This window comes from Geotrypetes seraphini, chromosome 9 (genome assembly GCF_902459505.1).
Source record: "Geotrypetes seraphini chromosome 9, aGeoSer1.1, whole genome shotgun sequence".
NCBI lineage: Eukaryota > Metazoa > Chordata > Amphibia > Gymnophiona > Dermophiidae > Geotrypetes > Geotrypetes seraphini.
Genome location: NC_047092.1, coordinates 74,637,965 through 74,664,573, shown reverse-complemented (window position 1 = coordinate 74,664,573; position 26,609 = coordinate 74,637,965). Strand labels below are relative to the sequence as shown.

The 26,609-nt window shown below is 43.6% G+C and overlaps 1 protein-coding gene across 2 annotated transcripts in view; it reads right to left on the bottom strand.

Annotated features, from left to right (window-relative positions):
• The window catches only part of MON2 (MON2 homolog, regulator of endosome-to-Golgi trafficking), a 522,785-nt gene that overhangs the window by 81,972 nt on the left and 414,204 nt on the right, over nt 1-26,609 (bottom strand). For both annotated transcript variants that reach the window (XM_033958262.1, XM_033958263.1), the window contains one exon: nt 2,223-2,283. In XM_033958262.1, the coding sequence (XP_033814153.1) occupies nt 2,223-2,283 (61 nt within the window). The remainder of the gene's footprint in view (nt 1-2,222; nt 2,284-26,609) is intronic.

The window sequence follows — 26,609 nt, the reverse complement described above, 5'->3', positions numbered from 1 at the left end:
ATTCACAACGGAAGTTTATGTTAAACCTACGGACTGTAATTCCTCCTTCTTTTCTCCAGTGCTCATCCTCATGCTCTCAAAAAAAGTTTACCCTATTCTCAATTTCTGAGAATGAGAAGAATATGTTCTTCTATTATCGATTTTAAAAAACAGGCGGCCGGCGCTGAATGTAAAATTTCTTCAACGGGGATATCCTCCAAAGATAGTTTCAGCAGCCTATTTATAATCACAGGGAGAACCTTTTGACCCCTAATGACGACAAAACACACACAGCGGAGGAACAGGTTATGACCTGTGTCCTTACTTACTCAGGGGATTGCCATAAAACCGTTCGATCCCTTAGGAAACACTGGGAGATTTTAAAGATTGCTGGAGTGTTTCAGGATTTCCATCTAAGGATAGCATATAGGAGAAATCGTAACCTGAGAGAAATCCTATGTCCCTCCACTTTTTTAGATACTGATAGGGAGGCTAGTAAGACTCAGTTGGGTCATTCAAGTTGTGGAACATGCCAAATGTGTAAAAATTATGATTACATCTGATTCTTTCAGTAACCCTAGAGACAATAAGAAATACACTTTAAAACACTCCTCTAACTGCAAATCTCAAGGGTAGTGTATGTTCTGCAATGCCCTTGTGGGTTATTATATGTAGGACAAACTTCGAGGAAAACTGACCACAAGACTAACAGAGCATAAAAGCAATATTAATAAATAAAGTGATAGGAGCTTCATTAGCCAAGCATTGTTTAGATAAAAACCATGAATTCTTTTCCCTAAAAGCTATTGTTATAGAAGTTGTACATCAAAATAATAGAGGAGGAGACTTTAAACGGTACTTGGCCCAGCATGAACAGCGTTGGATAGATCGTCTGGGTTCCCTTGCCCCGGGCGGCTTAAATAAAAGTTTTGAATGGCAACATTTTTATTAGCTTAAGCGTATACAATTGTATCTGGTCTCTAAATTCCCTTGTTAAGGGTTAATGTCGTGATGTCAGCTCGTCCCGGTACGTAGCTTGAGTGTATGTAACTGTATTTGGACTTTAAACTCCCTTGTTAAGGGTTAATGTCAGGGGAGGATGACGTCAGCCCGTCCTGGTACGTTGCCTAGTCAGCACGCTGAGGCACAAGTATTAATAGCACTGCCGGTGCCATATTTCCCCTGTTTGTAAGCTTTTGGCAGCTTTCAACGGAACTGTAAGTCAGTCATTGTAGCATATGATAGGAATATTCTGAATGACATGACTTTTACATGATTATTTGATTATTTTGTAGATGCCTGCATGTTTTTGCCTATGGCCCTGAAGCAGTGGACCGAGTGATAAGTCCACGAAACGCTGGCCACGTCGGCAATTTTCGGCAACTTACAGGCAACTCCTGAACTAACAATGACAACGTTTAAGATAAGTACTTAGTTGTCAAATTCTACTACAAACTAATAGAGAGATGTATCCATAGTTTATTAAAAAGTTACAGTTTACATAAAGGTCTTATAAAAAGTTTATAAAAAAAATTTTAAAATTATATTTATTCAAACTTGAAGTAAACTGTATTAAATACATCCTCAGGTTTTTGAGGCCAGTGATTGGAGCAGGAGCAGTTACGTTGAAGTTTCAGTCCATGATAGGACTTTGTGTAAGCTCCCATTCTGAGGCCTTTTCCTGAGTAGTCATAATCATTGTAGAATTAATTCTAGATACTTACTCTCTGGAAGTGGTATTTGGTATCATTTTTGTATGTCATGACAATTCAGACATAATTTATGTTATGTTATGTTTGGAATAATGGTTACATATATGAGGTTCAATAAAAGAATATTTTCACTCCCTGTTTCTATTCTGACCATTTATACCGTTTCATGGTTATTACAAAAAATATTTTTTACCTGGGGGGGTGTCAAAAAATGATGGGCCCCGGGTGTCACATACCCTGGGTACGCCACTGCTCATTACCTATTGGTGCAGCAAATATTATACATGCAAACTACAGCTCAGATTCAATTAATACAAAAGTATATATCTGGAAGATTGCCTCATTTGCAAGTCTTTAACATCAGCCATTAACATTGAAATAAACATTGTGTTAATGTGCATCTACAAGTTGCTTTTAGTTTTGTCATTTTTACACAATTGTGATAACCATGGGGACTATAAGTCTGAATTTATTGACTTTACAATTGACACAATTCATATGAGTTCAAAAAATTCTGTATAAACTTCTCACCTCAATATCAATATTTTCATTTCTTTGAAATTCCTGAATTGAGAGATTGTCTGGAGGTGTGCTGGAAAGAAAAATAAAACATCAGACTGTTACTTCCTGAAAAAACAATCTTTTTGGAAGAAGAATGTCATACAGTAGGGAATTGATGAACTTCAAAAAATATCACTGTGTGTACAAAGCTCATATGTACCTGTTAGCAGAGCTAGAATAATGACCTAAGTAGCATGCTTCAAAAAATAAGGAAAATCAAGCAGCTTCTTAGGAAAACAACCCCATAAATCATAAAAATAGGATGACCAGAGGCAGCTAGAAAACAAATCAAAGAGTATAAAAAGAGAAATATAAACCAAACCTCTATATGGGAGTTGCTAGTTCTCTATATACTAACCTCAGGGCATAGGAACAAAAAAGATCCATTTTGTACCGTATTTCATGAACACCAGAGAAAGATTTTTATAGGTGCTGCCACTTCTTATCTCTTCTGAGCTAACTAGTGAGATAATAAATTTGCTGATGACAAAAAAGTTCAAAGTTGTTAAATTGCAACAGGATTGTGAAAAATTGCAAGAGGACCTTTGTGAGACTGGGCGTCAAAATAGCCGATGATGTTTAATGTGAGCAAGTGCAAAATGAGGCATGTGGGAAAGAGGAACCTGAACTATAGCTATGACGATAGAGGGTTCCATGTTTGGAGTCATTGACCGGAAAAGGATATAGATGTCATCGTTTGAGGATAATGTTGAAACCCTCAGCTCAATGTGTGGTGATGACTAAGAAAGCAAAATAGAATGTTAGGAATTATCAGGAAAGGAAAACAAAGATGAAAATGTTATATAATGCCCTCGTATCACTCTATGGTACAGCCACACCTCTATCGCTCTATGGTACAGCCACACCTCGAATACTGTATATATTCTGGTCGCCATATCTCAAAAAATGATATAGCGAAATTAGACAAAGTACAGAGAAGGGTGATGAAAATGATAAAAGGGGATGGGATGACTTCCCTGTGAGGAAAGGCTAAAGGGGCTAGGGCTCTTCAACTTGGAGAAGAGATGGCTGAGGATTGATAATGATAGAGGTCTATAAAATATTGAGTGGAATGGAAAGAGTAGATGTGAATCGCTTTCTTACTCTTTCCAAAAATACTAGGACTAGGGGGCATGCAATGAAGCTACTAAGTAGTAGATTTAAACAAACCATTGAAAATATCTCTTCACACAATGTGTAATTAAACTCTGGAATTTGTTGCCAGAGAAGGTAGTACTGTGGCTAATGTAACCAACTTGGGGTCTAGCTAGGTATTTGAGACTTGGATTGGCCACTGTTGGAAACAGGATACTGGGCTTGATGGACCTTCGGTCTGCCCAGTATGGCAATTCTGTTCTTATGTTTCTAGTCAGGTCATTCCCTTTGCATTGCTCAATCAAGAAAGCAAAGCTCAATCAAGAAAGCATTGTGAGCCTTCGGGACAGTAAGGGAATTTTTCAAGTACCTTTCTTATTTCTAATCTTAATGTATATTTTCTGTAAACCGCTTAGAACCTAACGGATGGAGCGGTATATAAGAAATAAATTACATTACATTACATTACATGTTCAGAAGGGTAAAAGACAAGAAAATGATGGAATGGAATTGCTAAACTAAAACTTACCAGACAGGTGAGGGAAGCCATAAAAGAAAAGAAGGACTCTTTCAAAAAATGGAAACACATGAAACAACCGAAGCATGGAAAAAACATAAAGATGATCAGAAGAAATGTCACAAGGCGGTGAGGGATGCCAAAAAAGGACTATGAGGAAAAAATAGCTCAAGAGGCCAAAAACTTCAAGCCCTTCTTTAGATACGTGAAAGGGAAAAAACCCGCAAAAGAGGCAGTGGGACCCTTGGACGACCAGGGAAGAAAAGGGTACATCAAGGAAGATAAGCAAATTGCAGACAAACTAAATTCCTTCTTTGCGTCCGTCTTTACGGAGGAGGATACCGCAAAAATACCAGAAGCAGTGAAAGTGTTTAGTGGAGTAATAGAAGACAGCCTCACCACAGTTGAAGTGGAGTTGGACCAGATATACTACCAGATCGACAAATTTAAAAGTGACAAATCCCCTGGACTGGATGGAATTCACCCGAGAGTCTTAAAGGAATTGAAGGTTGAAATCGGAGAGTTATTGCAAAAACTTGCCAATCTGACAATCAGAACTGGACAGATACCAGATGACTGGAAGATAGCTAACGTCACGCCAATTTTCAAAAAAGGATCGAGAGGTGAACTGGGCAACTACAGACCTGTGAGCCTTACGTCTGTCCCTGGAAAGATGGTTGAAGCACTGATCAAGGATAGCATAGTCCGGCACTTAGATACACACGACTTGCTGAAACCCAGTCAACATGGGTTCAGGAAAGGGAAATCATGTTTAACGAATTTACTTCAATTTTTTTGAGACTGTGAACAAGCAAATTGATAGTGGAATGCCGGTGGACATAATATATTTGGACTTCCAGAAAGCATTCAACAAAGTTCCACATGAAAGACTTCTCAGGAAACTATAAAGCCATTGAATAGAGGGAGATATACAAAGGTGGATAGGCAAATGGCTGGAAAACAGAAAGCAGAGAGTGGGCATAAATGGGAAGTTCTCAGACTGGGAGAAAGTGACTAGTGGTGTGCCCCAGGGCTCGGTACTTGGGGCCGATCCTATTTAATATTTATATCAATGACCTGGAAGACGGAATATCCAGTGAGATCATTAAGTTTGCAGACGACACAAAGCTATGCCGGGCAATCAGATCGCAGGAGGATAGCGAGGAACTACAGAGCGACTTGTATCAGTTAGAGAAATGGGCAGAGAAATGGAAGATGAAGTACAACGTGGAGAAATGCAAAGTAATTCATTTAGGTAGTAAGAATAAGGAACACGAGTATAGAATGTCAGGCGCAACTCTGGGTAAGAGCGAACAAGAAAAGGACCTGGGTTTACTGATAGATAGGACCCTGAAGCCATCGGCACAATGCGCGGCAGCGGCAAAGAAAGCAAACAGAATGTTAGGCATGATAAAGAAAGGAATCACGAGTAGATCGAAGAAGTCATAATGCCGCTTTATAGAACAATGGTCAGACCACACTTGGAATACTGTGATCCAACATTGGTCTCCCAACCTAAAGAAGGATATAAAACTGCTGGAGAGGGTGCAGAGACAAGCAACGAAGCTAATAAGAGGTATGGAGAACTTGGAATACGAGGAACGACTCAAGAAACTGGGACTGTTCTCCCTTGAGAAGAGGAGGCTGCGAGGGGACATGATCGAGACTTTCAAAATACTGAAAGGCATCGATAAAACAGAGCAGGAAAATAAATTATTTACATTGTCCAATGTGACACGGACAAGAGGACATGGTTTGAAGCTAAGGGGGGACAAGTCCAGGACAAAAGTCAGGAAGTTCTGCTTCACGCAGCGAGTGGTAGATGCCTGGAATGCTCTCCCAAAGGAGGTTATTAAGTAATCCACTGTGCTAGGATTCAAAGGCAAATTAGATGCACATCTCCTTACGAGAGGCATAGAGGGATATGGGTGAATAAAACTACATCAGGTGTATACCTGACTGGGCCTCCGCGTGTGCGGATCGCCGGACTCGATGGACCATGGGTCTGATCCGGAGATGGCAGTTCTTATGTTCTTAAAAGATGCTAGAAACCGCTATGTGGAGAGTGATGAAGAAAAAGCAAACGTGTTAAACAAATACTTCTGCTCTGTGTTCACGGAAGAAAAGTATTGTGTTCAGTTTTGGAGACCGTATCTGGCGAAGGACGTAAGAAGACTTGAAGCGGTCCAGAGGAGGGCGACAAAAATGATAGGAGGCTTGCGCCAGAAGACGTATGAGGAGAGATTGGAAGCCTTGAATATGTATACCCTAGAGGAAAGGAGGGACAGGGGAGATATGATTCAGACATTCAAATACTTGAAGGGTATTAATGTAGAACAAAATCTTTTCGAGAGAAAGGAAAATGGTAAAACCAGAGGACATAATTTGAGGTTGAGAGATGGTATATTCAAGAGCAATGTTAGGAAATTCTACTTTACGGAGAGGGTGGTGGATGCCTGGAATCCGCTCCTGAGAGAGGTGGTGGAGAGGAAAACGGTGACTGAGTTCAAAGAAGCGTGGGATGAACACAGAGGATCTAGAATCAGAAAATAATATTAAATACTGAATTAAGGCCAGTACTGGGCAGACTTGCACGGTCTGTGTCTGTATATGGCCATTTGGGGGAGGATGGGTTGGAGGGGGCTTCAATGGCTGGGAGGGTTTAGATGGGCTGGAGTAGGTTTTAACAGAGATTTCGGCAGTTGGAACCCAAGCACAGTACCGGGTAGAGCTTTGGATTCTTGCCCAGAAATAGCTAAGAAGAAAAAATTTAAATTGAATCAGGTTGGGCAGACTGGATGGACCATTCGGGTCTTTAACTGCCATCATCTACTATGTTACTATGTTACTATGACTGAGATTTTCTGGCAAAGTTATACTAGAAAATGGAGTAGATTCTGCGCCGTTCATGGAGGAAAGTGTTTATGAACAACTTGAAAAACTGAAGGTGGACAAAGCGATGGGATCGGACGAGATACATCCCAGGATACTGAGGGAGCTCAGAGAGGTTCTGGCGGGTCCTATTAAAGACTTGTTCAACAAATCTCTGGAGAAGGGAGTGGTTCCTTAGGACTGGAGAAGAGCAGATGTGGTCCCTATTCACAAAAGTGGTCATAGGGATGAAGCGGAAAGCCTCACTTTGGTTGTTGGAAAAAAAATAATGGAAGTGTTGCTGAAAGAAAGAATAGTGAACTTCCTAGAATCTAATGGGTTACAGGATCCGAGGCAACATGGCTTTACTAAAGGTAAATCGTGCCAAACGAACCTGATTGAATTTTTGATTGGGTGACCAGAGAACTGGATCGAGGACATATGCTAAATGTAATTTACTTAGATTTCAGCAAAGCATTTGACAAGGTTCCTCATAGGAGGCTCTTGAAAAAACTTGAAGGGCTGAAGTTAGGACCCAAAGTGGAGAACTGGATTAGAAACTGGTTGACGGACAGACGCCAGAGGGTGGTGGTTAATGGAAGTTGCTCGGAGGAAGGAAAGGTGAGTAGTGGAGTCCCTCAGGGTTTGGCTGGGGCCGATTCTGTTCAGTATGTTTTTGAGTGACATTGCTGAAGGGTTAGAAGGAAAAGTTTGCCTTCTTGCGGATGATACCAAGATTTGTAACAGAGTAGACACCAAGGAGGGAGTGGAAAACATGAAAAAGGATCTACAAAAGTTGGAGGAATGGCCTAAAATCTGGCAACTAAACTTCAATGCAAAGAAATGCAGAGTAATGCATTTGGGGATTAATAATCAGAAGGAGCCGTATATGCTGGGAGGGGAGAGGCTGATATGCACGGATGGGGAGAGGGACCTTGGGGGTGATAGTGTCTGAAGATCTAAAGCCGAAAAAACAGTGCGACAAGGCAGTGGCTGCTGCCATAAGGATGCTGGGCTGTATAAAGAGAGGCATAACCAGTAGAAGAACTAAGGTGTTGATGCCCCTGTTGGAAACAGGATACTGGGCTTGATGGACCTTTGGACTGCAATTTTGTTCTTATGTTCTAGTCAGGTCATCCCTTTCCCTTTGCATTGCTCAATCAAGAAAATGTAACATGAAAGCAAAGAAGTTCAGAAGGTTAAAAGACAAGAAAATGATGGAATGGAATTGCTAAACTAAAAGATGCTAGGAACTGAAATGTGGAGAGTGATGAAGAAAAAGCAAATGTGGTAAACAAATACTTCTGCTCTGTTGGTGAGGCACCACTTGGAGTATCGTGTTCAGTTTTGGAGACCGTATCTGGCGAAGGACACAAAAAGGCTTGAAGTGGTCCACAGGAGGGCAACGACAATGATAGGAGGTTTGCGCCAAAAGACGTACGAGGAGAGACTGGAAGCATTGAATATGTATACCTTAGAGGAAAGGAGGGACAGGGGAGATATGTTCAGACGTTCAGATACTTGAAAAGATATTAACGTAGAACAAAATATTTTCCAGAGAAAGGAAAATAATAAAACCAGAGGACATAATTTGAGGTTGAGGGGTGATAGACTCAAGAGCAATGTAAGGAAATTCTTCTTACGGAGAGGGTAGTGGATGCCTGGAATGCGCTTACTGAGAGATGTGGTGGAGAGGAAATGGTGATAGAGCTCAAAAAAGCATGGATGAACACAGAGGATCTAGAATCAGAAAATAAGAGTAAATATTTAAGAACTAAGGGCCAGTACTGGGCAGACTTGCACTGTCTGGCCCTGTTTCTCTAAAAGTGCGTCCCGATTTTAGGCAGCTGTAGGCGTCCTACAGCTGTCTAATCAGCCAATCGGGATGCACGTTTTAAAAAAAAAAAATGCTCCCCAGGCAGGCCGCCTATATTGAAGGCGAGGCCCGCAAGACACCTAGGCCCTGATTCTGTATAGGACGCCCGGGAGAGGCGTCCTATTCAGAATCGGCCTAAACTAAACCCCGATTCTGTAACCGGCGTCCATGTTACAGACGCGGGTTAGAGAATCGGGTTAGATTAGACACGGCCCGCTACATTTATCGCGGCAAGGGATCTCTCTGCCGCTATAAGTATAGCGGGCCGTGGCCCCCTGACCGATCACTGGCAGGAGGGTGCCCAAACCCTCCTGCCCGAAGACGCACCCCCCTCCCCGATACTACCGACCGCCCCCCCCCCTCCCGACACTACCGATCGCCCCCCCCCGACAATATCGGTCGCTGGCAGGAGGGTGCCCAATCCCTCCTGCCCGAAGACGCACCCCCCCGGCGCTAACAACCCCCACTCCACCAAACCTGTTCTTACAGATGGGTCTTGCACGTCGAGCAAGCAGGCACGCCTCATCGAAATGAGGCGGGCCCGCCCCTTTCCGGCCCATCCCGCCGAAGCCTAAGGCCTGATTGGCCCAGGCTCTAGAAGCCTGGACCAATCAGGCCTTAGGAATAGCGGGTCCGCCCATCCCTACTAAGTCTAAGGTCTGATTGGCCAATCAGGCCTTAGATTAAGTGGGGATGGGCGGACCCGCTATGCCTAAGGCCTGATTGGTCCAGGCTTCTAGAGCCTGGGCCAATCAGGCCTTAGGCTTCGGCGGGATGGGCCGGGCCCGCCTCATTTCGACGAGGCGTGCCTGCTTGCTCGACGTGCAAGACCCATCTGTAAGAACAGGTTTGGTGGAATGGGGGTTGTTAGCGCCGGGGGGGTGCGTCTTCAGGCAGGAGGGATTGGGCACCCTCCTGCCAGCGACCGATATTGTCGGGGGGGGGGATCGGTAATGTCGGGGGGAGGGGCGGTCGGTAGTGTCGGGGAGGGGGGTGCGTCTTCGGGCAGGAGGGTTTGGGCACCCTCCTGCCAGTGATCGGTCAGGGGCCACGGCCCGCTATACTTATAGCGGCAGAGAGATCCCTTGCCGCGATAAGTATAGCGGCCGCGTCTACTTACAATGTAGACCAGCATTTTGCTGGCCTACATTTTTAAGCTTCTCATCTACTAGGGAGACGCGTAGGGTCACCTAGGTTCAGCCTAAGGCCCGCCTAAGGCCCTTAGACGAGCTTAGGCATCTTGCGGGTCTCCCTAGGCTCCCGGAGGCGCCTTCAGGCCTGCCTGGGGAGCATTTTTTTTTTAAAAACGTGCATCCCGATTGGCTGATTAGACAGCTGTAGGACGTCTACAGCTGCCTAAAATCGGGACGCACTTTTAGAGAATCAGGGCCTCTGTGTCTGTATATGGCCATTTGGGGGAGGATGGGCTGGGGAGGGCTTCAATGGCTGGGAGAGTGTAGTTGGACTGGAGTGAGCTTTGACAGAGATTTCAGTAGTTGGAACCTAAGAACCGTACCGGGCAGAGCTTTAGATTCTTGCCCAGAAATAGCTAAGGAGAGGAAGAAAAAAAAAAAACCAACCCCCCAACAAATTTTTAGAATGAATCAGGTTGGGCAGACTAGATGGACCATTTGGGTCTTTATCTGCCATCATCTACTATGTTACTATGTTATCTACTCACTAATTTTTATTAGACCATCACCGCAAAGAGATTTTGAAAAATATGCAATTGCCTTTCCCATTCTAGAGTTCTTTTTTTTTTTTTTTAATTCAAATGTCTTTATTCAGTTGGTCACAATAATGTAAAATGTTAGCCACAGAAAAACTGATTAAGTTTTGCACTTGACACTCAGTTTTCATAAAATTTACTGAAACTTTCTCTTTTTCAGCTGCCACTCTCAGCAAGGCACTTTATCACATTCTGTCCATAGTTTCCTCTAAGCTGCATGTATGCACTTGCACATGCTATCAAGTATCCCAGTGAACACCGTTTTGTAGCAGTGCAGCATAAAGGGAACCATGCCATTTCTTTTCCTCTCTGCCAACTCAAACACCAAACAGCTCTGCTGCAGCATGCAGACAAGACTAGGGGGAAGAAGGGAAAATATATGACAGACATGTGAAAGAGTTAGGCAAGATTCATCCTTAGTTTTCCCTTGGCCTCAGTACTGGGAGACCTGCTGATCACACCTGCAGAGCAGGCAGTAGCAGATAAGTGATGCTCATTGACTTTTGCTTGATAGTAGGATCAGTTGAGAGAGGGGAACCGGTGAAGGTGATTATGCCAGGAGGACAAAATGATTATGCAGAGCATAGAGTAAAAGCCAATCAAAGAGTTAATCCTATCCTTGGTGTGTGTGAGCTTTAGGCTTTAAAGAGGTGTGTGCAGCCTGTGTAGATGTGTGTAAGGATATACGCTGCATACAGAGCTATGCAAGTAATATATAATGAGTTATATCTTCTTGTTTATTATAATTTAATATACCATATTTCCTGAGGAGATAATGCAGTAAACAATAGATAAATTTAAATCTGAGAAGAAAGAATGCCAACTGTCAAATGAAAGAAATATACTGAAGGAACTATTGTAAGCTGGAGCAGTATATCAAATTTAATAAACATTATTGGCAACATATCACTAGTAATACATTATGATTAAAAGTATAAGTAACCACTGTTGAGTAAGCTACTTTCCAAAAATAATATAAAACAGTCATTAGCTTAATTAGGAAATAGGAATATGTTACAGTTACTAGTCAAAGTGGGTTACTGTGAAAAATAATGTATTACAGTCGACTCCACCTAAGTGCACGTCGGTTAAGCGCACGCTTTGGTTATCTGCACATGATTACCACGGTCCTGGTTTTTTTTTACATTAAAGTCAATGGACGTAAACTCTGGATAATTGCAATTCTGATAGGCCCACAATCTGTTTATGCGCACAGATGTTATAGGTCCAACCAACATTCTCTCACGTTATGTTCACTCTGGTTAAATGCAATCACACGTTCTGACATGGATGAGCCACGTGTTTTGGAACTGCAGCCTAGGCCTGGCCAGGTGTTCGAACTTTCAGAACTGCCATGGTGTCGCAAGGACAAAAATCATCGTGTTTGGATGAACATGTCCACCATGCTGGACAAAAATCATTGTCTTTGGCTGAACGTGTTGATGTGTTAAAGAGACTTGACCAAAGGGAGAGTAGGGTCTCTATCATAAAACATTACAGTGTTCATCCAAGCCAGATTTCTTGGATTTACAAAAAAAAAGCAAGCCATAATGAAAGACTGGCAGAACAACAGCAATCCTACCAGAAAATGGAAAAGAAATGGGAAGGCTGGAGACATTGAACAGGCGTTGCTGCAATGGTTTGCTGAAGGTAGAAGTCGATGATTGCTAATCAGTGGACCTCTGCTGATGGAGAAAGCAGCATACTAATCTGAAGAACTGGGCATAGAAGACTTCAAAGCGACAAACGGATGGTTAGAGAGGTGGAAAGTTTGTAATGGCATAAAATTTAAGAAACAGCATGGCAAAATACAAGATGCAGATGAGTTTAGTGCAGAAAGATGGGTCATGGAAGTATTGCCATCAGTCATTGGTGGATATGACCATGTGACGTGTTCAACGCCGATGAGACGGGCCTCTACTGGCGTGCCATCCCTGACGGAACATTGGCTTTCAAATGCAACGAAGCTGTTTGCTTCAAGGTGCCAAAGGAACGATTGACATTGCTGCTCAATTGCAATATGGATGGTAGTGAAAAGCTCGAGCCACTGGCGATTGGGAAGAATAGAAATCCTTGGTGCTTCAAAAACATTAAACGTCTGCCTCTTGAATATGAAAGCAACAAAAAATGCATGGATGACAGTGACATTTTGGATTGAATGGGTACAGAAGCTTGACAATCTGATGAGAAGGCGTAGGAGGCACATTGTAATGCTGTGTGATAACCGTGCAGCACACAGCAATAATGTAAGACTAACCAACATCAAACTCGTGTTTCTGCTGCCAAACACGACTTCTTTTATCCAGCCGATAGACCAAGGGATAATCACAAACTTCAAACGTCATTACAGGTCACTTGTCCTATGATATGTGATGGCAGTGATTGATGCAAGCACGGAATCCAGCCCCTGAGCTGGCGAGAAAAATGACAGTGCTCGACTCTTTTAATATGGTACGGGAGGCATGGAGTCGAGTCTCATCATCAACGATTTCAAATTGCTATTGACGGGCGAGCTTTGTTCACGCAGCTGATGAGACAACTGAAGCAGACACTTTGTCCATTGAACTCCCAGTTGGACTCTCGTCACAAGAGTTTGAGCTGTATGTCGCCGTTGACAACAATCTGCCCACATCATCTGATAGCTCTAATTATATTATCTGTACAGTCATAAAGGACATTGCAAATAACCAAGAGTCTGATGATGATGGAGATGCTGCTGCTGTCATCACAACTAATGAACCACTTGCAGATATTGTTTCCTTCTCGGACATGCTGAAGTCCCTACAAACGCTGCGTTGTTATCTGGATATAAATGGCTGTCATGACTATGGACAGTTTTACAGTATCAGTAATCAGATACAATCAGCCTGAATCGTGCAATCTGCGTGTAGAAAACAATGACTGATTATTTCAGTAGAATGTTGGTTTAAAATAAGGTTTATTGCATTAAACCGAAAAATACTGTTTCTACAAATGTACCGTATTACATTGTATTTGGTGTGTTTTTGGTTGAATAAAAGTTTTATTGCATTTGACTACAGCGTACTGTGATTTTTCATGACTAACAAGTGGTACTCCTATTAAGCACACACACTGTTTAAGCGCATGTGGCGACCCAGTCCAAAGGGCGTGCACTTAAGCAGAGTCAACTGTACATGTAAAAGTAATATATTACAGCCCAACTCTGGTATGTGCAGTTTGGGTGTAATGCAGTGAGTACAGAATGCTTATCACTTGTATATGTCTGAAGGTCTTTTAAAAGAGGTGTGTAACAATGTGTGTGTATAGGGATGTGAGGGTTTAAGTATGACTGATTGAAACTTTTTTTAGGATAAGTATATAGGAGTGAGTATAAGTGTATATTGGCAGGATCTACATGTGGGGTTGTGAGAACTATGTATGTTATTTGTGGTCTTGTGTGGATGTGAAAACGTGAGGTATGTGTTTATAGTGTGTGTGTGTATGTGAGGGAGGTGGTAGTGTGATGGTGTCTTTGTGTAAGAAGTGTGAATGAACAGGAAAGGATATGTGTAATGTTTATTCCAGGAAGGTAGTATCTGTTGAAGGCTAGCAAGTATGTGCCAATCTGGCTCTTGTGTATTATTATGTAGCACTTACAGGGTAATCTAGCTGAAAATTTTGCACAAAAAAAGCTATTGCTTACATGAATCTGGTCTTTACAGAATTCTGATTCTTTCACATATTTATGTCCAAAAGTATGATCTCTCTGTAGAGGTTTAAATGAGTTTTAGAGTCAGGGCCAATGGCAACTTTAAAAGTAAAGAATGTATACCTAAGGATTTTCATAATATATACATATAATATATATCTAAAACTATAAAAATTTGATTCTGTACTGCTGCCCAAAATGTCTGAAAAACTGTTAAAGTATTAAAGAATGTGTGAAAACATTCCAAATATTGATTTATAGTACCAGCACTTGTTATCAGAAATTTCAAAAATAGGGTAGGAAAGAGCAATTCCTCAGAAATCTGCTGCAGTTACTTAACGGCATGATTTACACTGTTTACCAGTTTTACTGGACAACAACCACTGGGGAACTAAGGAGGATCACCTCTCCTTATCTCTCCAGTGAAGAGCTGCAGAAAATGAGTACCTTTCTAGAACCTAAATGTCCCCATTAGTAGGTGTAAATCCTGAAGTAGAGCTTTTTAGACAGACAAGAAGCCCTTATGAAATGTGGATCATGCCCCTTTGTCATATTCATGTTTTTCAGCTTTAGACATGTATCCAAGCTTGGTAAAATTGGGATTTAGGGGCACAATTATCAATGTGGGCTACCGTTAAGATGTGCTATTTTACTATTAACTCATGCAATTTTAGCATATATTCCATTTTGTGCAATAATATGTCTTAACAGTAGACCATTTTGATAATTCCCCCTTAGTTGCCAATTTATACATATCTAAACAGCTTTGGAAATAATCACCGTTATTTGGTTATCAGTGATGCCTGCAAAACTTAAGGGGTACATAATATCAATTACAAAGGGGAAAAGATCTGAATTTGATAAACAATATTAGATACATTAGAATAGATCAAAAGCATTTGCCTCAAGTAAATAGTGCACACCAACAATATGGTAAAAATACTAATTCTACTGCAAAAGACAACTATTATTCGCTTGTCACAGACATAATATAGATTAAGTGAGGCATTGAGATGGCTTCTTTTGCTAGCCAGCTACAATTTCTGAAGACAAGAAGCCACCTGAATGTTGATCTGGGTAAAATCTGCAGTAGACAGCATAGCTCCCATCCTGAAAGAATTCAAATTCAGATTAGAGGTCTGCACGGGAACGGGGATCGCGGGGATCCCGCGGGTTCCCCCCCTTGCCCACGGGACTCCCACGGGGACGCCCCCTGGCCCACGGGACTCCCACGGGGATGCCCCCCTGACCCACGGGACTCCCACGGGGACGCCCCCTTGCCCACGGGACTCCCACGGGGATGAAAACAACCTACCTAAATTCTGGCGATGCAAGCATGCAGCTTACAAGTCTGGCCGGCGTCGCGTCGGGAAATAGCCATGTTGAGCAGTGAGCTCAGCACGTACACAGATGAAAGCCTTGCTTGCTGATTGGTCCGGTGGCCCCGCCCCACCGTGCCGCCGGACCAATCAGCAAGCAAGGCTTTCATCTGTGTACGTGCTGAGCTCACTGCTCAGCATGGCTATTTCCCGACGCGGGCATTAGGCTGTTTTTTGTCATTTCGGGTGGGGGATGGCAGCGGCAGCAGCAGCCTGAAAAAGAAATCATCCTGGCCGGGTTCGGTGTCATGCTCCGGAGCTTCTACAGCCTTCCTATCTCCCTCTCCCTTCTACCTGCGGCTCTCTTCGGCAACTCAGCAGCAGCTTCTGACGTCGGGGCCTACCCTCTGCGAGTCCCGCTTGTTTCAACTTCCTTTTTCCACAAAGGTGGGACTCGTAGAGGGAAGGCCTCGATGTCGGCAGCTTGTCTTGATCACCGCTGCTGACGAGTTGCTGAAGAGAGCCGCGGAGCAGGGGGGTGTTGCCAGGTGCAGGTAGAAGGGAGAGGGCCAGATGCAGGACTCGTGGGTGAGGGAGGAGAAGAGAGAGGGGAGAGAAACAAAAGGAAATATTTCATACTGGGCTGGGCCGGAGTGGAGAGAGGGTGGAAAGATTCTGGCTACAGGGTGCATTAACAAAGGAAAAGGGGGGAAAGCTGAAAATGGAGATAGTGACACAAAGAAGAGAAAGGGTAAGCAGGACCTTCTGAATAAGGATAGAGATACAGAGGGGACATGAAGAGGAGGTGAAATAGAGACATAGAAGTAATGCTGAAAAAGTGTGTGTGTGGGGGGGGGAGATAAAGACATTGAAAGGGCAAATGGTGAATATGGGGTAAAGACAAGGACAGAGACAAATGAAGATTCTGAAAAAGTGGTGAGATACGGATATAGGTGAGATGGACACAAAGAAGGGTGATGCTGGAAAATAGGTGGAATGGTAATTCTGACAGACACAGAAGGGAAATGCTGGATCAAGGTGAGATGGGGCTCAGGCTGGATGGAATGAGGAGAAATGCCTTGTTGGCCCGGAACTTCCTCTCCTACGTCAGAATTGACGTCAGGGAGCGGAATGCTGGTCAGCGCGACGCTTCTGCAGGGAAAGCTTGGGACGGCGGTGGCTTAGGGGCTATTCTCCGATGGCTGTGGCAGCAAACCGAGTGGCTTGGGGGAGGGCACGGAGAAAGAAAGAAAGGGGGCAGACAGAGAGACAGAAAGAAGGGGGAACAGGGAGACAGAAAGAAAAAGTTGGGGGAGAGAATGAGGTCTGGAGGAGAGGAAACATACAGGAGGCTGAAAGAAAGGAAGAAAGATTGGATGCACAGTCAGAAGAAGAAAGTGCAACCAGAGACTCATGAAATCACCAAACAGCAAAGGTAGGAAAAATGATTTTATTTTCAATTTAGTGATCAAAATGTGTCTGTTTTGAGAATTTATATCTGCTGTCTATATTTTGCACTATGGCTCCCTTTTACTAAACCGCAATATTGTTTTTTAGCGCAGGGAGCCTATGAGCATTGAGAGCAGCGCGAGGCATTCAGCGTAACTCCCTGTGCTAAAACCTACTATTGTGGTTTAGTAAAAAGGGAGGGGGTGTATTTGTCTATTTTTGTATTTTGTTACCGAGGTGACATTGCATAGAGTCATCTGCCTTGGGAAATGTATATGGCAGATATCTTTATTTTGTGTTCAAAAGAAAAGGAAATGCATTTCTGGTTTTATTTCTACAGTGTTGAAGTACTTGTTGGCCCTTGCTGTGACTGGTGGGGATCCCCAAGCACCGCCAGCAGAGGACCTCCTCTAGAGATGGTCAGAACTCCCCTCCACCAAGCGCAGCAGTCGCTGGCAGCATCCATGAGCCACTGAGGTGCCAGCATCTGTGACTCAGGGACGCTACTGCTGCCTGCCAAGCTTGGCAAAAGGGACCCCAGGCCAACTGCAAAGGAAGTCCTCAGCTGACAGTTTGTGGGTTCTCATCAGCTGAGTATTTATATTTTATATTTACATTAGAGGTTCTGGTAGAAACCCATTTACAAAGTATGTATTCTTCCCAATTAATATTTCCAAATTAATAGTCTCTTTGCTTATTTGTAAATGGGTCTCTACCAGAGCCTTTAATTCAGTAGCATAATTAAATAAAATAACTATTTCTGAAGTTTATAGGGAAGGATGGTGACGGAGGGGATTCCTCGCGGGGACGGGTGGGGACGGAGGGGATTCCTCGCGGGGACGGGTGGGGACGGAGGGGATTCCTCGCGGGGACGGGTGGGGACGGAGGGATTCCTCACGGGGACGGGTGGGGATGGGTGGGATTTTGGCGGGGACGGGTGGGGACGGGTGGGATTTCTGTCCCCGCGCAACTCTCTAATTCAGATACAATACAGAGAAATTAAGAGATCAAAATTGGCAGTACATGCAAGAACATAATTGCCAAAGTCAACAATCACTGCCTATCTAAGTTCTCAATTCAACAACTTAATTTAACAGATCTACTCAGTCAGTAGAAGCAATCTTCAATATTCCTCCAAACAGAGGCAAATTTGACACTCACTTGATTAGGCAAACCACAATTATCTCAAGATGAGAGTTATCTTGGCCAATATCAAAAAAGACTTTTGAGTACAGTCCTAAGCAATTAAAAAACCACTCAATTTTAGTTTCAATAACTTTCATTGACTAAAGCTTATTGTATAAATCTAACTAGGTCCATACACACAATTTCCTCATGAATGCCAAGGGACAAATAAATTATTCTGCCTGCTGTAGTTATTGATATCTAAGTTCTTCTTTAAAGCAGAAATAATCTTACTAGATGTTACAAAAAAATTTGTGCTGTGGGAGCTTCAGTTTTCTTTATGATATTCTCATTTTAACTTGGTGCTGATATAATCTATATTTTTAAATAACTGTGTTGAATTATAATATTGGTGATAGAGATTCTGAAAGTGGTATTGCTAATATTTGGATATGTTAGGTTACATAAAATAACATTCTGACTTATATTCTGCCAAAGCCCTTACGAGTTCATGGCAGATAATAATATATTCCTATTACTGAGAACAAACTTCTTGTATAATGGGAGTTTTTGCATTGAAGGTTTTGTATTATGGGGGCATGTATTGTCAATGGTGTACGTAACGTTTAATGTAATGTTGGATGTAGTGTTATAGTTTTGTATATAAGTTTGTAACCCACCCTGAGTAAGGGCAGGATATCCACCCTAGATAAGGGCAGGATAAAATGAATAAACAAACAAACAAACCCAATTAAACAACACAATGACAAATATTCAAATAGAACCTTAACAGTACAAGTTAATACATTTCAAGATAAAATATTTTAAACAAGAATGTCTTTAAAAGTTTTCTAAAAACATTATATTGACCTGCCAAATATATTAAAATAGGAAGATCATTCCATATTAAAGGAGAATGCCTTGCACTAAACAAATGATCTAATAGTCTTTGGCGAGGGAAATTGAACATAGAATTACTTCCATACAATATGACCTGGTCTTCCTGCTAGTAATGAAATCAATTCCATTAAATAATATGGTTGGTGTATCTACATCATGTCCTTACCTCAGCTGGACAGATGTGCTCCTTTCCAAATTTGGTTCAGAAGAATGGGCTCCTGCCTAAAGATGTGTTTCCTTATTTGCAGTTGCAACATTATGTCTGCACTTTACCGCCGGAAATTTTAACTAAGACCGTTTTTGATTCATTGAAGGAAGCGTATTGTTTGGAAGTGCAGTCTATGATTCCTCTGCGCTTTCATCATAAATTTTTGTTGGAGGAGGCCCTGGACTATGACTTTGCTTCTTTGAATGAACGGTGGTCTGTTGATTTGGGAACTTCTATTTCTATAGAATTGTTACAAACTACATTGAAGTCATTTAGGCAGTCCTGGGCTTCTATTCCTTTGATTGAATTGCAATATAAACTGCGGATGCATGTTTACATTTGCCCTTCTAGGGCTTATCGTGCAGCCCTTCGTTCAGATTCTTGTTGTCCTAAATGTGTGTGGGGGGGGGGGAGGGTGAAGCTACCTTGGGGCACATGTTTTATTTTTGTCCTTTTGTATTGAGATTTTGGAAAACTCTTCATCGCCATATTGCACACCTCTGGAATACTCATGTGCCTCATCCAAAGATGCTTTTTTCTACTTCAATTTTGACTCATCCTATATTGAGAGGTCTTTGCACTTTTTTGAAGCGTGCATTATTGTTGGGGAAAAAGTCCATTTTGGTTCATTGGTTGGCTGCACATCCCCCAACATTGTCGCAGTGGCGATCCTTCATGATTTCTCAGTTGAAGTTGGAACGTTTGGACATTCCTGAGATGGACTCTGTTAGGGGACGTCAATTACAGCTTACTTGGGACCCTTTATGGGCCTCCTTAACCAGGTATGCTCGAAGCCATGTATTGAATATTTCACTGTATAATGGTTTTTTTTCTAGTATTTGTGGTACTTCTCACTTGCTGTTCTGCTGCTCCATGCTTTTTTTTTTTTGGGTGGGGGAAGGGGTGGTTTTTTTTGTCTTATGAAAATTTGGTCTGTGTTGTTTGTTGTTATTTGACTCTGGATTGTGTTTTTTGACCAATAAAAAGTTTTGAATATAAATAATATGGCACCTGGTCATATAGAATATTAAAAATTATAATACAAAGCTTAAAACAAATCTGTTAGTCTTCTTTAATCAAGGCATCTACTCCGTCAATGTGCTCTTGTATGCATGATGTTCATGGGTGACGAGAATGACTATTAATTCAAGTTTCAAGTTTTATTAGGATTTGATATACCGCTTATCAAGGTTATCTAAGCGGTTTTTACAATCAGGTACTCAAGCATTTTCCCTATCTGTCCCGGTGGGCTCACAATCTATCTAACGTACCTGGGGCTATAGAGGACTGAGTGGCTTGCCCAGAGTCACAAGGAGCAGCGCGGGGTTTGAACCCACAACCCCAGGGAGCTGAGGCTGTAGATCCAACCACTGCACCACACACTCCTCTACACCTGTTCTCCTCGCTTAAAATTTTTTTACCCACTCATAAATCTTTAATTGATTCATAGTGCTATGTCCATACTAAGTCAATATCCAACATTGAATTTTCAGGTTTCACTCCCTCTGCCCAAAGAAAGTGCACTATTGCAAGTTGTTCTTCAACTGTGCAATCCTAAACGCAATTTAACAATTGCCTTTAATTTTTGATTCTCCCTCGTATCTCCAAGTAAGACTTAAAATTGTAAAATGGACATATAAAAAAATTGCAGTTTTCCTGTTCTTTATTTTGTATGGCTCTGCTACATCTTTTTTACCCTAATGTTAATCTTTCCCATTCTAATTTCCTGCAGTAAAACACTCAAGTTCGCTGTACCTATCTTCTATATTCTTCATCTCACCAGCCATCCTGTCTTCTGGTCAGTGCACTTCTTTTGAACTTAAAAGTTTTTTCCTCTCATCTAATCATATACATCCTCCCTCAAAGTTCCTCATTCTGATAACTGTTCTAACATCTTCACTTCTTTGAATTTTCCTGCTCCTTATCCTCCTATTTGGTGGAGATATGAAGTCAAATAATTGCCTTCTATAGCACCTATTCTATCATATTTAATTGATACCCTTACAATCTCATTCTTACTGTTCTTCTTCCTTCCTTTTTGCCTTTTTCATGCTTCCTTTGAAATTATCATGCTTTCCAACAGGCTTATCTAAATGCCTAACCTTATAAGGTGGCCAATGCTGGATGGAAGGGGAGACAGACATGAGGAAGATACAGATGGAAGGGTAGAGAGAGAGGGGGAAGAAGCTGTATAGATGGAGGGAAACAGACGCCTGGATGGAAGACAGGAGAAACAGGAGGGTGATGAGATGAAAGGGGGGAGGAGGTGAGAGGAAGACACTGGATGGAAAGAGAGAGGGCTGATGTTGTATGGAAGGGGGAGACACTAGGAGATACTGATAGAAATGGAGAGAGGGGCAGACAGTGCCGGATTAATGAATAGGCCCAGGAGGCATGTGCCTAGGGCCCGAAATATCAGGGGGGCCCGCTGAAGGAGGACAAACAGAGAGCAGCTGCCCTACCGTCTCCCTTCACCTCAGCTTTTTTTTTCTTTTTGAAACGGCTACGGCCTCCCCCCGGGCAGTTAAGATTGGGTATGGGTCCCCCCCCCACTTAAGATCGGCTACGGGCCCCCCCTTAAGATCGACTACACCCCACCCACGGCATCAACGGCACTTATAAGATCGGCAACGGGCTCCCCCATATCAGCAACAAGTAAGATCGGCAATGCGGTGCTCAACACAAAGCTTATCCTCTGACGCGAACTGCCCGGGCGGAAACAGGAAGCTGCATCAGAGGGAAGCTTTGGGCTGAGCACCGCATTGCCGATCTTAGTTGTTGCTGATACCGGGGAGCCCGTTGCTGATCTATTAAGTGCTATTGATGTCGAAGGGGGGGGGGGCCCATAGCCAATCTTAAGTGTGTGTGTGTGTGGGGGGGGGGGGGGTGCTGCCAATCTTATTTGCCCTAGCTATTTGAATAAAAAAAGGGTGAGGTGAAGGGAGAAGGTAGGGCCGTTGCCGATTCTGATCTTAAGTGCTGTTGATGCCGGAGGAATGGGGGCACTGCCGCTCTTGGAGGGTGGTATTTATGATCTTACTTGTCCCCATTTGAAAAAAAAAAAAAAAACAGCAGAAAGATAGGTGAGTGGTGACCCGCAAAGGTGAGGGGAAGGGAGGGAGATGGGCCTGGGAGAGAGAGAAGAGGCAGATGATGGAAGTGGGGAGAGAGAGAGAGAAGGGGACAGGCAGATATCAGTTCAGAGGAGAGAGCAAATGCTGAATGGAAGTGGAGAAAGAACACATTTTGGATGGAAGGAGGGGATAAAAAAAGAGCATATACTAGATGGGGTAAGAAGAGAGTTAATAATAATAATAATAATAATAACTTTATTTTTCTATACCGCAATACCACAAAACAGTTCAGAGCGGTTTACAGGATAAGAGACTGTACATTTACAGCGAAGTTACAGCTTAGTTATAACGAAGTTACATCGAGGTTACAGCATATCGAAAAACAGTTCAGAGCGATTTATACAATGTAGGTGCAGAGAATTAGTTAACAATTATATGGTATAAACCAGTGACAATTACAAAATGATCCAATAATTGTTGCATGGGGGGAGGGGAAGGGTAGGGAGGGAGGCAAGGGATTATTAGTTTGGGGAATGTGCACCACTGCTTCTTCACCTCTAAACTGTACAGTAGAGAGCTGCACGGGAACGGGGACAATGGGAATCCCGCGGGACCCGCGGGCATCCCGCGGGTTCCCCCTTCGGGTCACGGGGATCCTGTGGGGACGCCTCCGAGGGTCGCGGGGTTCCTGTGGGGCTGGATGTACTCAGTCGCGCGGCTCTTCTTCTCCCTACCTGCTCTGCTTGCAGCACAGAGCTAAACGGAAGTCTTCCCGACGTCAGCGCTGATGTCGGAGGGGAGGGAGGGCTTAAACAAAGCCCTCCCTCCCTCCGACGTCAGTGCTGACGTCGGGAAGACTTCCGTTCGGCTCTGTGCTGCAGGCAGGGCAGGTAAGGAGAAGGAGAGTAGCCTTGTGGCTCGAATGGCTACCAAGGGAGGGGGGCAGTCTGCCCCGGGTGCAGCACAGCTGGCCAGGTCCCCTTACTTTTGTGGCGCTTCCCCGACCGACCGACAAAAGCCCCGGTCCGACAAACCTCCCTGCCCTGTAGCCGCAAATCTAAATTACCTTCTTACAGCAGCTGTAAAAAGATAATTTAGATTTGCGGTTAAGGGCAGGGAGGTTTGTCAGACCGGGGCTGTTGTCGATCGGTCAGGGAAGCGCCACAAAAGTAAGGGGACCTGGCCGGCTATGCTGCACCCGGGGCGGGAGAGAAGGAGTGGGGAGAAGGATGCTGAAAGCACTGGGGAAGACAAAGGGGTGGAGAAGGACGCTGAAAGGCCATGGGGAAGACGGGGGGGGGGGGGAAGGACACTGAAAGCACTTGTGGAAGAAGAGGGGGGAGAAGGACGCTGACAGGACATGGGGAAGACGGAGGGGGGAGAAGGACGCTGAAAGCACATGGGGAAGACAAAGGGGTGGAGAAGGACGCTGAAAGGACATGGGGAAGACAGAGAGGGAGAAGGATGCTGAAAGGACATGGGGAAGACAGAGGGGAGAAGGACGCTGACACGACATGGGGAAGATGGGGGGAGAAGGACGCTGACAGGACATGGGGAAGATGGGGGGGAGAAGGACGCTGAAAGGAAATGGGGAAGAGAGTGGGGAGAAGATGCTGGCAGGGAAGAAGACAGAGATGCCAGACTATGGGTGAGCGGAGGGAAGAAGATGGGTGCCAGAACAATTTGGAAGGGGGGAAGAAAGGGAGAGGCACAGTAACAGAGCAAATGGAAGACGCAGAAGGAAGAGAGACAGTGGATGGAAGGAATTGAATGAGAACATGAGGAAAGCAGAAACCAGGCAACAAAGAATTCTATTTCTTTTTTTTTTTTGCTTCAGGATAAAGTAGTATATTAGTTGTGTTGATAAAAATTTATAAACATTAGAGGCTCTGGTAGAAACCCGTTTACAAAGTATGTATTCTTCCCAATTAATATTTCCAAATTAATAAAGTCTTTTTGCTTATTTGTAAATGGGTTTCTACCAGAGCCTTTAATTCAGTAGCATAATTAAATGAAATAACTATTTCTGAAGTTTATAGGGACGGGCGGGGACGGAGGGGATTCCTCACGGGGACGGGCAGGGACAGAGGGGATTCCTCGCAGGGACGGAGGGATTCCTCACGGGGACGGGTGGGACTTTGACGGGGACAGGTGGGATTTCTGTCCCTGCGCAACTCTCTACTATACAGTTCCTTTGGTTTGTAGCACAAGCCAGCATGCTGAATGCTCTGCACTACTCTGATGGTCATAGAATTCCTATTTTTGTCAGAACAGCACAGAACATACAGCCCGCCAGCCAGTGCTAAAAACCTCTTCCGTGCTTTTGTAAAAAAAAGGGGGGGGGGGAGGAGGGTATTTTGTGATTACTTATTCCATACTGGATGAGGGTGGTTCTGTGTCCTGTGTATATGAAAGACATGGTTTTCTGTTAGCACTGACCAGCTTTGTTTGGCAAAATGCATTAGGCATGGCTCCTGGGAGCACCTTGAATAAACTTGATTTGTATCTCCTTATTGTCTGCCGATCTTCTTTTGTTCCACGTTGGATTCTTTGGTGGATCACTTGCCTTGTTGTTTTGTTACAAATTACCATACATGGAGTGGAACATATCAGAAGAGTTACAGATTTGGTTGTTTATACATACATATGGGTTAAAGTTGGACAACATAGAGTGAGGCAGTTGAGAGGAGTTTCAAACTTGGTTATTAATACAGACTTATGTTTTGGATAGTATTACTGCTTTACAATGCATTTGAACACTTTTGTATATGTATGGAAAGGTTCAGAGTTAAAGTCCTGGGCAATAAGTGGGAAGAAAGGGGGGGATTTGTTCAGAGATGTTTGGGACTTGCATAGAACTAAAACTGTACACTGGCACTGGTATGGTAATCTTTGTTGTTTTGAATTTTATAATAAAAGAAAAAAAGAAATACAAGTGGAAATAAAGAAGTAAATAAGAAAACAGGTAATTAAATGAGGGCAGGCAGGGGTGGGGTGTGAGCGAGGCAGGGCTGGGGTGTGAGCGAGGCAGGACTGGGGAGCCCAGTGCACTTGTGTGCCTAGGGGTCCTTGAATAATTAATCCTGCCCTGGGGGCAGATGCTTTATAGAAGGGTATGGGAGAGATAGGGAAGATATTGGATGGAAGAGGGGAGAGAAAGAGGGTAGATGGTGTGGGAAAGAGACAAAGGTGGGAGATGATGGAAGGGGGAAGGGGAGATGCTGGATGGAAAGAACAGAGGAGGCACAGCAGATGCTGTATGGAAGTGGGGGAGAGACAAGATAGGTTGACCCTGGATGGTAGACAGACAAGAGAAAGAAATGGATGAAAGGGAGAGGGGGGGGGCCAGATGCTGTATAGAAGTGGGGAAGACAGATTCTGGATAGAACAGGGGAGATAGAGGGCAGATTTGGGGGATTGGGTAGAGACAGAGAGGAGAGAAATAATGGAAGGGAGGAAGTGAAAGGGGAGATGCTGGAAACCAGTGACTGGTACCAACACAAATGAAAAAAGTAAATAGCCACACAACAAAGGAAGAAAAATAATTTTATTTTTAGGGATAAAGTAGTGTGGTAGCTGTGTTAATAAACAAACAAAAATACAAAGAAAATGGAAAGAGAGAGTTATCTTTTTATTAATCTTAGTACCTTTTTGACTAACTTTAGAGACCTAAACTAGAGAATGACACGGGGAAAAAAATTTATCACCGTTCCCGCCACGTCCCCGTGACCCCGTCCCCGTCCCTGTGAGCTCAGTCCCCATCCCCACCCCACAAGCTCGGTCCTCGTCCCCGCCCAGCAAACTGTCAGATCCCACCCGTAGAAGCCTCAAATAGTTATGATTTTATACTGAACTTATTTTATTAAAGTATAAAAAGAGACTATTCTGTACAATTGTCATTTTATAAACACAAATAATACAGAGCAAGGATCAACAAAACCCTTGTCTCCCCTCCCTTTTACAAATATCCCCTTCACTATTGTGAAAACTGAACAAACCAAATTACTACAGAATGCTACATAGAAAAGTCATGCTAACAGAATACACTCCTCCCTTCATATTCGTAGTTTCGGTACACGCGGTTTCAACTATTCGTGGTTTTTAGCGTGCTGGCTCCCCCCCCCCCCCAATTACATCATCCACCTATTCCAAATCAAGTAAAGAGGTGCATACCTGCCATTGCAAACTGGTGGGCTAAAGCCTCATTTCCACCTAGCCAAATGCAACTGGGGCTGATCTCCACGGAACCCTCGCACACCAGGCAGTGGCTGCCGCTACCCCCTCGAGCTCCTGCTGCCATGGCTCAGACTGGAGCGCTGCCCAGCCATTGGCCGAGACTGTCACATGAGCGCCACTGGAATTTGGGTCCACGGCTCTGAGGAGAGGAGGTGGCCTGGGCGCGAGAGGGACCCGGAGGTAAGAGCGGCGGCTTGGTGGGGTAGGAGGGATTGCAGCGATGCGATGGGAGTTGGTGGTGGGCTTCTCTCTCTCCCCTGCTCTGTAGACGGGGCCAGAGTTAAGGAG